Here is a 12,650-nt window from a genome sequence, read left to right on the forward strand (position 1 = left end):
GGGCTCTTCAGGTTTGGCCTCTGTTGAAGAGAGAATCATTCATTTTTTTTCAGACAGACAATATCACAAGTGTGGCATATGTCAATTATCAGGGTGGAACTCACGGTCCCCTAGCTATGAAAGAAGTATCTCGGATACTTTCTTGTGCGGAATCCAGCTCTTGTCTAATTTCTGCGGTACATATCCCAGGTGTAGACAATTGGGAAGCGGATTATCTCAGCCGTCAGTCTTTACATCCGGGGGAGTGGTCTCTCCATCCAGATGTGTTTTTTCAGATTGTTCAGATGTGGGGTCTTCCAGAAATAGATCTGATGATCTTATTCAGGTGCTCCCGCTCCTACCACAGAGACCACCAACCCCTGCAGATTCACTCCACAGAGGGCAAGTGACCATCTCTGTGGGGACCTCGGTATAACCTGGAGCTGCGTCCTCCCTTCAGACTGCCAAGTGTGTACCTTCCACCTTATGGGCCTCAACGCTTTTGCTCTGCTTGTTGGGTGTGTCGGACTGCCATAAGGACGAGCATGCGGCTATTGCAGTGCGTGACTTCCGCTCAGACTTGCTGTGCCCTGTCCGATGCTTGATTCCCGGCTATGGTTTTAGGCCTTGCCTAGGAATTGTGCAGGTGGTGGATCATTCGCCCTAGCTGGCACTCCTCATCACGCTACCTACATGTGTGACGTCATCCACTGGAAGTTCGACAATGAAAGTTTAATTTTGGCTTGAGTGTCCCTTTATGTCATCAGATGCTATAGACAATTAGCAATACCATCCTCCCCAATAAAATTAGGCAGGGCATGCTCCTCTTCCTCTGCTTATTACTTATTTTGTTGTCAAACATTCTGATGGTGTGCATAGGTGTGCATGTGTGAGCATGGGTGTGCATGCGTGTGCATGGCTGTACATGTGTGTGCATGGGTGTGCATTGGAAAATAAAGCTTAGTTGTTGTTTTATCTGACCACAACACATGATTCCAATATTAGTAAAAATGACGACTGGCAATTTCCATGCACAACAATGTGAGTATTGGGTTCAGTAATTGTTTCTTTTGTACAACTCTTATGAAGAGGTTGTTGACACAAAGAAGGAATATAATATAGTCCTTAGTGAAACAAATCTCTCAAGAACTATAATTCTTACATTTTTCTTCAACTTCCTATTTTTCTTGCCAGATTTGTAACTCTTTAAGACTTCAGAAAATATTTAATTCTTCTTCTGGTGGTTTTTATCTTTGTATTTTTATAAAATCTGTTACCTGAACATGAAAAGGGCACCAGTGCAGGTCCCAGAAAATGAAACAAGCTAAAATGTATAGATGCCGCTTTGTTTTTATTTAAATAATTATGTTTGTTTGTTTGTTTGTTTGTTTTCTAAATCCTATGTTTTGCAGGAAAAAAAATATGTTGAAATGAAAGTACATTTCACTTTACTTCACTTTTTGCACTGTGACATTATTTTCCCCTCTATGTGCTTCCAGGGACTTTTTTTACCAGCTGAGGAGTATAAAATGTTAGGGTAATTGTTCCTTCAATGAAGAAGTTAAGAATAACTTTGAAACACGTCAGGTCCCACAGGGTGTTGATCCGGCTGCTCACTTTTTTTTGAAGTTTTAAGTTTTTAGCTTTCCTCTACACAGCTTGAAATTTTAGACGATTCAGCGGTACGCTGTATATGCAAATAGAAGGCATTTTATATTGTTACATGCATCTGTGATACCTAATAGTGATTGAGGTCCTGTTTAGATCCTGTATACAACTACCGAGGACAACCTGGCGTTCACATTCAAGTAGTTTACCCAGGCAGACAGATCTGGTGGAATTACATATGACTACAAGATCTACCTGATAATACGCCTTCCACTTACCTCATAGGATTGAGGGTATTGGATAACTCTAACAAGCCTCCGCCTGGTTCTACACGCCATACTCCAAGGGGAGAAGAATACACACATCTTGCCTCCAGTTATCTCCACCTGACATCTCCGGAAGTTTCCCACTTGTAGATGCGGCAACTTACCTCATATGATTGAGGTATGTTCTAGTAAGTGCTATACCTACCGGATATCCATGGTGTGATTACATCCATTTTTGTATATGTACTGGACTTATATGCATTTACTGAGTAATTTGAAGCTATAAATTACATGCAGATTTATATTTTTATGCATTTAAACTTATATGTACATTAGTGAGATATTATTTACAGGGAGTGCAGAATTATTAGGCAAATGAGTATTTTGACCACATCATCCTCTTTATGCATGTTGTCTTACTCCAAGCTGTATAGGCTCGAAAGCCTACTACCAATTAAGCATATTAGGTGATGTGCATCTCTGTAATGAGAAGGGGTGTGGTCTAATGACATCAACACCCTATATCAGGTGTGCATAATTATTAGGCAACTTCCTTTCCTTTGGCAAAATGGGTCAAAAGAAGGACTTGACAGGCTCAGAAAAGTCAAAAATAGTGAGATATCTTGCAGAGGGATGCAGCACTCTTAAAATTGCAAAGCTTCTGAAGCGTTATCATCGAACAATCAAGCGTTTCATTCAAAATAGTCAACAGGGTCGCAAGAAGCGTGTGGAAAAACCAAGGCGCAAAATAACTGCCCATGAACTGAGAAAAGTCAAGCGTGCAGCTGCCAAGATGCCACTTGCCACCAGTTTGGCCATATTTCAGAGCTGCAACATCACTGGAGTGCCCAAAAGCACAAGGTGTGCAATACTCAGAGACATGGCCAAGGTAAGAAAGGCTGAAAGACGACCACCACTGAACAAGACACACAAGCTGAAACGTCAAGACTGGGCCAAGAAATATCTCAAGACTGATTTTTCTAAGGTTTTATGGACTGATGAAATGAGAGTGAGCCTTGATGGGCCAGATGGATGGGCCCGTGGCTGGATTGGTAAAGGGCAGAGAGCTCCAGTCCGACTCAGACGCCAGCAAGGTGGAGGTGGAGTACTGGTTTGGGCTGGTATCATCAAAGATGAGCTTGTGGGGCCTTTTCGGATTGAGGATGGAGTCAAGCTCAACTCCCAGTCCTACTGCCAGTTTCTGGAAGACACCTTCTTCAAGCAGTGGTACAGGAAGAAGTCTGCATCCTTCAAGAAAAACATGATTTTCATGCAGGACAATGCTCCATCACATGCGTCCAAGTACTCCACAGCGTGGCTGGCAAGAAAGGGTATAAAAGAAGAAAATCTAATGACATGGCCTCCTTGTTCACCTGATCTGAACCCCATTGAGAACCTGTGGTCCATCATCAAATGTGAGATTTACAAGGAGGGAAAACAGTACACCTCTCTGAACAGTGTCTGGGAGGCTGTGGTTGCTGCTGCACGCAATGTTGATGGTGAACAGATCAAAACACTGACAGAATCCATGGATGGCAGGCTTTTGAGTGTCCTTGCAAAGAAAGGTGGCTATATTGGTCACTGATTTGTTTTTGTTTTGTTTTTGAATGTCAGAAATGTATATTTGTGAATGTTGAGATGTTATATTGGTTTCACTGGTAAAAATAAATAATTGAAATGGGTATATATTTGTTTTTTGTTAAGTTGCCTAATAATTATGCACAGTAATAGTCACCTGCACACACAGATATCCCCCTAAAATAGCTATAACTAAAAACAAACTAAAAACTACTTCCAAAACTATTCAGCTTTGATATTAATGAGTTTTTTGGGTTCATTGAGAACATGGTTGTTGTTCAATAATAAAATTAATCCTCAAAAATACAACTTGCCTAATAATTCTGCACTCCCTGTAATTTAAACTCTTTTACATATATTTTAGGGGCACATTTATTCATCCGCCCCTCGTTTCAAATTGCAATATACTAGGGCAGGAGTGTTTTGTCTAACCAACATCATTCCATATTTATACAGTGCTCCTCTGGGATCCCCTTTGAACAGAGCTTTCTCTACCCGCATTTCTCACTCAAGTTTATTTTTGTATACAAAATAAACATTTTACTCTTTGAAACCACAACCTATTCAAATGGGCTGAACTTGCAGAGAACAAATCTTAATCAGGTTTATGTATCAACGGTTTACATTTTGCCCTAGTTATAAATTAAATAAGTTTGATACTTTTATCAAATTACAAACATATATAAGGTCTCTATGTCTAAATAAATATTTTGAAGGCTCTAATTGTGAAAATATATTATTATAACAAATAACCTTTGGAATGATTTATAAAATAAAGTCAATGCAAAATGTAAATCTTCTTTAAATCCCAAACTGCCTTATTGGAGACCTTTTTAGAATCAGTTCAAAGAAATGTTAGAAATCTAAAAGGAAAATACACAGCTTTCTGAATGAAACCACAGAACATAGAATGGAGTTATTGTTTGATTACAGGTAATGTTTTGTCCATGTACCGACGCACGCAAAATGCCAGACTTAGAATATCGCACACACGATAACCTATTACCTCATAGAAGTCAATGGGGCAAAAAAAGTAGAAAAAACTCTAACACACAGAACCGATCGCATATTCTTGTGTGCTAAACCTACATTAAAATATGAATAAATACATATTTCTATATATATCTGATGGTATTTTGTTACAATATATATCTATCCTATATATATATACACACATGATTGAAAAATAATGAAGAAGAAGAGCGCAAAATGACTCAAGTGAGTTATGGAATAAAACGGCCGTATAGACGTTCTAAACAAACGCACCAGGTGTTCTCTGCAGGACGCAGACTTCATATAGCCGCATAAGCAGTCACAGATAAAAGTTTTACCCACCAGAACCGCAAATGCAGCTGGCCCCTTAACGGAGACAAACTGCATTTGAGACGGCTCCCCTGGAGAACCCTTTGCTACAGCTGACTATAAATTTGCTGAAAAGGTGAACTGGGAGTTATCTGGATCCAGTAAGATTCCTTGACTACCGTCTACCTTAAAGACCTTTTAACTGATGTGCCTGTTATTTTCTTAATTTTGGTACGCAGAATACCTTAATTTATTTGTTTTTACGTGTTATTAAAGTATTTCACTTGAGTCCTTTTGCGCTCTTCTCCTTCATTATTTTTCAGTATCTACTTTTGAGGGGAAATTATCGATACAACCCCAGGAGAGCACCATACACCTTCAGGTGTGGACGTTAGTGGTTCATCTGTATCATTCAAATCAACAGACATTTGAATGCATGTTTGGATTTAACGCTTACTTTCCTGGGACTCATAACTACAAGTATGAACTTTAGTTATATTTAAGCACATTATTTGCACATTTATTAGTGACTCATTGTGATTTTTTATATTGCATTTTTAATTTAAATATTTTTTATTATCATCTTCCATTATTAGGATTGTTATTTTCTATATATTATTTTTTTGTGTATTTCCACTACCTCCTAATTTAGAGGCGCTGACTTTCTATTTCTTTGTTTGTATATATAATTGATTATATATAGGTATAGATATATAAAGATATATATAGGAATCTCTATTTATAAATACATAGAACATATTCTGCTATGAGCAGAACATTGGAATGTGAAATATTTACAGTAAATACAGTTAAACACTTTATTAATAATGAATATTGCATAAATATGCTTTTACATGTTTTCATCTACTTAACTGCAGAGCTTCAATGCACTTCTATAAATGTCTATATATGTTTACATATGTATGTACTATATGTGTTTATATGTGTATATATGTTTGTAAATACTGTACTGTGTATATATTATTTATAAAATATTTTATCAGGAAGGATACATTGAGATTTCTCTCGTTTTCAAGTATGTCCTGGGTCCACAAAACATTGCCTTGATACAATAGGGTACAATAAAATACAAATATTAATACACAATATATGCAACATTTAACATAGAACAGGTAGTAAATATATAATCAACCATGACAAGTGCATTCTGTTTTGCGATATGCAGAGAGGGATCTCTTAAAGGATATTAGGCTTGGGGAAGTTTTGAAAGTGTGCGGGAAGTCGTTCTATAATTGTGGTGCTCTGTAGGAAAAGGAGGATCGAGCTGTTTTCTTTTTGTATTGAGGCAAGCTAAATAATGTGTTGGTACTGGATTGGAGGTTATAGGAGGTGGGAATAGCTGGGGAGAGCATTCTGCTCAGATAGGGTGGGAGCTTCCCAGAAAGGCTCTTAAACACAAGGCAGGAAAGATGGAGGGTGCATCTGGATTCCAGCGACAGCCAGTTTAGTTCTTTTAGCATGTCACAATGGTGGGTCCTGTAGTTACATTGTAGCACAAAGCGGCAGAACGAGTTATACAGTGTATACATCCCCATAAACCATGATTGGCATCAGCATTTGCTGTACAATCTTTTCCTTTACTGTAGGGCTGAGGCAGGATTTGTTTCTGTACAGGGCACCTGGTTTTGGATAGAGTTTAGATGCAAGTTTTTCTATGTGGAGGCCAAAATATAGATTGGGGTCTAACAACATACCCAAGTATTTAAAAGTGTGGACTGCAGTCAGTGTGCCATTCGATTTTGTTTTGATGCGTAGATGTGAATTTTGTAGTTTGTGTAATTTAGGTCCCGTTCCAAAGATCATTGCGACAGTTTTGTCAGTGTTTTGGAAGAGTTTGCTTTTTGAGATCCATTTTTCTACCTCTGTGAACTGGTCTTGGAGCACTGCCTCAAGCTGCAGACGATCGGATTTGCTTGCATAGATTACCATGTCGTCTGCGTACATGTGCATAGTTGAGGATTTGCAGACATTAGACAGATCATTTATAAATAATGTGAATAGTAGGGGGCCAAGAATGGAACCTTGGGGAACACCACACGTAACTGGGAGAGGGAGGGAGTCGCTGTCAGAAATGGAGACATATTGTGATTGATCCGATACATATGATCAAAACCAGGTTAGCGGATGATCACCTCACCAATACCTGAGTTTTTTAGTTTGAGCAGTAGTATGTCGTGGTCTACTGTGTCAAAGGCCTTTGCAAAATCAAGGAACATTGCTCCAGTTAGGTCTCCTTGTTCCATGCCAGTTTGGATGTCGTTGCAAACTTTTAGGAGGGCAGTTGTATTGTAGTGATTCGGGCAAAAACCTGATTGATCAAGGGTCAGATAGTTAGATTGTTGGTAATACTCACATAGTTGCGTATGGACGCATTTTTCTAAGATTTTTAACAATACTCTGACAATGATATTGGGCGATAGTAACCAAGGTTAAACTCACCACTTTTATGGATAGGCACTAGTCTTGCAGTCTTCCAAAGTTTGGGTATGTATCCAGACACCAATTATTCATTAATTAGGGTTGTGACAGGTTTAGCAATTGGCGGCGCACTGAGCTTCAACAGCATTGGTGGGATTTGATCAGGTCCAGACTGGTTTTTCATTTTTAAATTATTAAGGTTTTTCTTAATGACATTGATGGGTACAGGTCTAAAATTGAACTTCTCTATATTGGGTCTTTGCAGATTTAGTGGGGCCTGATCCATATTTGTAGTTTCAGGATACGAGCCATTTATTAGTTTGTCAATCAAGGTGGTGGAGCATCTGACAAAATAATTGTTAAAGGCATTTGCTACTTCTAAGGGAAGTTGCAGGGTTTTGTTGTCCATATATATGTACATACATATATATCTTTAGACATTTTCAAGCATATGTTAATGATAAACCCAATCTAAGTATTAAAAAATACTTAATTTATTGTAACATTTGACTAACAGCTGTATTAGAAACAATGATTTTTCCATTAGTGGGTAATTAAAAAAAATCCATAGAAGGTGTGAAAAATGTAGAAACTTTAATTTTACGATAAAAAATTGGCTATTTCAGTTTATCAAATGCTTACATAAAATGAACAAATTTTTAGCATACAATAGTAAAATATGTGTCATTTGAAGTGTATTTGTAATCAGAATGTATGTCAATATATGTGTAGCCAAAGAGGTGACAAGAGGAGACTTTCTCTATCCTCAAATAAAAACTCCCAGCTAAAATAAAGAATAAACAAAGAAGATTTTATCTATTCTGAATATATTCCCTAACTGAGATGTCATATTCATGAATTAACATTCAGATAAATAAATAATGAGCACTCAAGAAAATAACACTTGACAAGCAGACATTAACATTAATAAATGGTCTGTGTCATTACTTCTAAGATAATATTCATTGGTAGGGAACAAAATGTTCATGTTCTGTTCATTTCATCTCTTAAATATAAATTTTTACACATTCACCGATGTCTAAAAACGTTGTCTTTAACAATTGCAGAACTTCTCTCTTAGCATCTATGGCCTCTGGACTTGATTGCTCTATGAAACTCCATCACTTAGGGTTCAGCATGGTTGATATAGCTGGAAGGGGTTCTTGACATATTTCCACTGCTAAGCTCCTGTCTATAACTGCCTATATTACCCAATGAAAAACTCACAAGTGATTATACACTTTATGTATAATAGCTTGATATCTTAATGAACCAATCTAGGTCCTTCTGTAAAATGTAATTTAGAGAGACAATTTATATTTGTGTATTTTGTAAAGCACCAGTAGTGTCTTCAGGAGGTCTAATCCACTGTGACTTTATAAAGGTTGTTATTTCCTTCATGGAACACCTTTCCATGGGGTTGAGAGCGAGCATACAGGAAAACATCTGCCTGGCTTTTGTAGTAAACTTTATCCATTCAGTGGGTACACGTGAAACATTTTTCTGACTTTGCCAATGAACATATGACTTGTATTTATCATCATCATCCACGGCACGGTACCATGGCTTATTACCAGTAAGGGCAAAATATATAAGCACACCAAATGCCCACATATCAAGACTGGGATGTAATATTAACTCATCATTTTGTCCAAGGTTGCAAAGCTCAGGAGCCATGTAGGGTATGATCCATGACATAGATGGTACATTGGTTCCTTCAAGTTGGGTGAAACCAAAGTCTGCTAACTTGATGTAGTGACACTCTTGGTCCATGAGCAAAACATTGTCTGGCTTGATATCACGATGAACCAATCCTTTGTTGTGCATGAATTTCAGAGCATCAGCAATCTGCACAACACAACACTTCACCAACTCCTCCTCTAAACCAATCTACAGAAATGGAAAAATGAAAACAAAATAAAAAAATAAAAAAATTGTTTGTTTTGATATTTATTAATGGAAGTTATATCTAGAATTGTCTAAGAAACATGTCTTTGGGTTTTGTTATTTGATTTGTAAATACAGTTAATGCAAGATATATACATATATTATAAATCTATACATTTTGCAAGAGCATACTAATTTTAACAGGAAGGTGAAACTAAATAAAAAAAATACCTCTTGGAAAATAATGGATAACAGACTACCAGCTGTCATCATCTCTTGAACAAACACAAAGTGACTAAAAGTATGAAAGGCCACAGCGTATGTGTCAATAATATGTGGGTGTGATGTGAGACATAAAGACGTAGAAAATTCTAACATGAATGTGTTCAGTCTGGTCCTGTCCTTGGCCAGCATTTTCAGTGCCACTGGCTTACCTGACAAATAGAAAAAAAATTAGCATTAAAATTGTTTAAACAATGTTAATTAGATTTGTCTGGTTCATCTTCCTATATTTTACTTTACATAATGTTATATGAACATTAGCTAGATGTGCTTTTCCTTTACCTGAATCCTTATGTTTGGCCAACAGGACCTTTCCATAGGATCCTTCACCAATTTGTTGAATGGGATCAAACTGGTCTGTCACTTCCATCTTCCTCAGGTCCTTGGATGACAACGATATCAGGCTGAGAAGTCGCCTTGTCATTTCTTTGTCACTATTCTGGATAGTGGCTGCCATTCTGAAAATAGAAAGCGATGGGAAGACAAAGGGAGGAAATGGGGAAGAGAGAAAAAAGAAAGAATGGGGCAGAAAAGGAAACTCAGTGTGGGAATGGGGAGAGAGAAAGGGAGAGAGTGGGGGTGCAGAAAAGAAAAAGGTCGGTGGGAGAGAAGGAGAGAGATATAGTGGAGGTGTGAAGGGAAGAGTCAGGGAAGAAAAAAAGGGAAAGATTGGGGTGTGCAGAAATGGAGAAATCAGGGGAGAAAGAGGGAGAAAGGGAGAGAGTCAGGGGAGAAAGAGGGAGAAAGGGAAAGAGTCATGGGAGAGAGAAAGGGAAAGAGTGGAGGGGGAAGGAAAAAGAGTCAGGGAAAAAGATGAAGAGAGAAAAGGGAAGAGAGGGAGAGAAAGTTAAATAAGATATTAGTACTCAGTCCATTGAACGATACACTACTGGTTTTCCATAATTAAATAAAATAATATTCATACTTTAGTACAGACACCAGTCCATGCAAATTGTACTTTTTAACATAGTTACGTTTGTATTTACCCCTCTCATTAGGATGAAACTATGTAAAGAAATACGACAACAGGTAATAACATGCATCCCCATATCAACATTTGGATAATAAATAAACATCACTGAAATGTTATACATACACAATGATTTCAACATTTTAGACAACAGTAAAGTTGAACTGTGTGTCCTACTAATGGAAAAAATATCTATTACAGGAAAGTTTAAAAAATGTCTTAAAAATCAGTTTCTTGGGAATGATATGAAATAAAACTTTAATAATGAATTTAATCATACCGTAAGCATTACATGAGATGCGTGTTTCATTGTCACATCTTGGTGAAGATCAGGTCCCTTGATAACAATGCAGTTTGGTGAACCTTATACAAATGTTTCACTGGCATTTTAGGGAAGGTCTTTTGATCACATTGGTATCTTTATAATAATCTGATGCAAATAGTTTAATATACCACAATGCTTGTAATACTTTGTGTTATGTGCGAAATGTATTTTTAATTTACTGTATTAAGTTATTTTCTCTAAGTTAAGCAAGTCTTATCTACATATGGCAGATGTATGTCACAGACTTGGTCAAATACAGTACACATAAACAAGGTGCTAAGAAAGATTTCATGGGGAAGGTTAGAATACTGAATGAGTATGCATGTGGGCAGGTTTTATTTTTCTATGCAGAAAGTATTTAGTGCCATTTGCTGTTGCTTTATTGAAGGAAATCCTACAAGTAATTATTACAGGTTCCAAGTTATTGCATGGGATACCCATGAAGGGTCCAATATTTAGTTATTTTATAGGTTTTCATTTGTGAATAACGCTGTTTGAAGCTTAATTGATATTTTGCTCAGACCTTCAAAAGGTTGGTTGTAGGTAACCACTAAATGTACCTAGTTAGCTGTCTCCGGGTTCTGGTGTTCCAGGAGTTTTCTTCAACCAATATTGGTGATTAAGTCACTTATGAGCTTTTGAAGTAGTTTATGCATTCTGAGGTCTAAGATCGGATATCCTTGAGGCTGTTAGATGTGTTATAGAAGAGATTTTTATGTCCCTTAGATGGAAATGGTTACATAATAAAAAGGAGAATCTTGGTAGACTTTGGATTTAGTTTTATTTATGGTGAATTTAGTGTCCATAAAGTTAATTGGGTAATAACATTACTGATTCAAGTTAAACTTTGAATATTAGTTCAAAAGTCTACATGTCCGCAAAGAACATGTGAAGAAATTTATAAAGTGGGTATGTGTTTAAAATGAACAGTGTTGCACAGCATATTGGTACTTTATAAATTGGTATTATCATCATCATAATGATGATGATGTTGGTGAAGAATGTAGAGTAGTTATGTGTTCTAGTTATATGTTCTATTTCCAGGAAAAATTAATTGATGGTTCAGATTTTCAGGAGATAATATCACATATAAATATATAGGTATACCTCACTTTACAGCGCTTCACTTTACAGCGCTTCGCTAATACAGCGCTTTATGGAGCTGAAGTTCAACCTCCAAGGATTTTGAAACAGTGCTGTAATCATTGTGAGATTGCGAGAAAAGTGACTGGCACCATTTTGTTATGCTTAGTACATCATTACAGTGCAATCAGTGTCTCAGTGCTATAGTGTGGCAAATTGTACTACAGTGATTGTCACTATTTTACAGGTACAGTATTTATTGAATACTGTGATATCCCAGAAGGGGATACAAAGGCGCGCTGGGGGGAAAATGATTTTTTAAAAATAAAGATAAAAAAAATGTGACTCAAAACTTATCAAATGACGAATTAATCGTTCTCAGCTGACAATTGGTAGCTGTTACAGCTAATGTCCATGAAAAGTGATCCCAGTTGTCTGTTCTGGTGAAGGCGGTGATACAATGTGGAAAGGTAATGTGCTTACCAGAAGCTGTGGTACTGTGCTTTGACCAGTACAATCTCGCCTGCTAGCACTTAATCAGTGGCTAGTACACTGCCAAACGACACACCTCCTAAGGCTCTCCCCTTGGTAACGGCTCAATGAGTGCCTTTTTCTGTGGCCGTAAAAGCTCATTGTCTTTAGAAGGGCTGGTCTGTTGCTTAAATCCTGCTCAATAGCACTGAATAAAAGGACGTGAACAACTTCCAAAAATAAAAGATATTCAAGCTTTATTATGACGCGTTTCTCAACCCCCAAAGGGTCGTTTCATCAGATATCAAAGCAGATAAAATTGGTTACAAATCATAACAATATATACACATTTTGTTAATTAAAAACGGAAGTTGTCGCTATAGTTTTTGGACCAATGGAATAATTCACAAGATTTAACTGAGATGTCGACATAGGCTCACAGCTGTTACAATTAAAACAA

General features: G+C 37.2%; 1 protein-coding gene across 1 annotated transcript; it reads right to left on the reverse strand.

The window, feature by feature from the left end:
• Positions 1–8,486: 8,486 nt before the first annotated feature.
• Positions 8,487–9,798, reverse strand: LOC128646846 (serine/threonine-protein kinase SBK1-like). Its single transcript, XM_053699647.1, has 3 exons — positions 9,624–9,798; positions 9,291–9,493; positions 8,487–9,062 (listed from the first exon to the last, which is right to left on the reverse strand). The coding sequence occupies exons 1-3, from the start codon at positions 9,796–9,798 to the stop codon at positions 8,487–8,489; spliced, it is 954 nt and encodes a 317-aa protein (XP_053555622.1).
• Positions 9,799–12,650: the final 2,852 nt, after the last annotated feature.

Source organism: Bombina bombina, chromosome 2 (genome assembly GCF_027579735.1).
Source record: "Bombina bombina isolate aBomBom1 chromosome 2, aBomBom1.pri, whole genome shotgun sequence".
Lineage (NCBI taxonomy): Eukaryota > Metazoa > Chordata > Amphibia > Anura > Bombinatoridae > Bombina > Bombina bombina.

What these genes read in the sequence shown, in the direction of transcription:
- LOC128646846 (XM_053699647.1), bottom strand. Translation starts at nt 9,798, where the DNA reads ATGGCAGCCACTATCCAGAATAGTGACAAAGAAATGACAAGGCGACTT. An exon ending in GGCCAAACATAAGGATTCAG is followed by an intron (nt 9,494 to 9,623) that starts GTAAAGGAAAAG and finishes TCTATTTGTCAG; the next exon opens with GTAAGCCAGTGGCACTGAAA. An exon ending in TATCCATTATTTTCCAAGAG is followed by an intron (nt 9,063 to 9,290) that starts GTATTTTTTTTA and finishes CCATTTCTGTAG; the next exon opens with ATTGGTTTAGAGGAGGAGTT.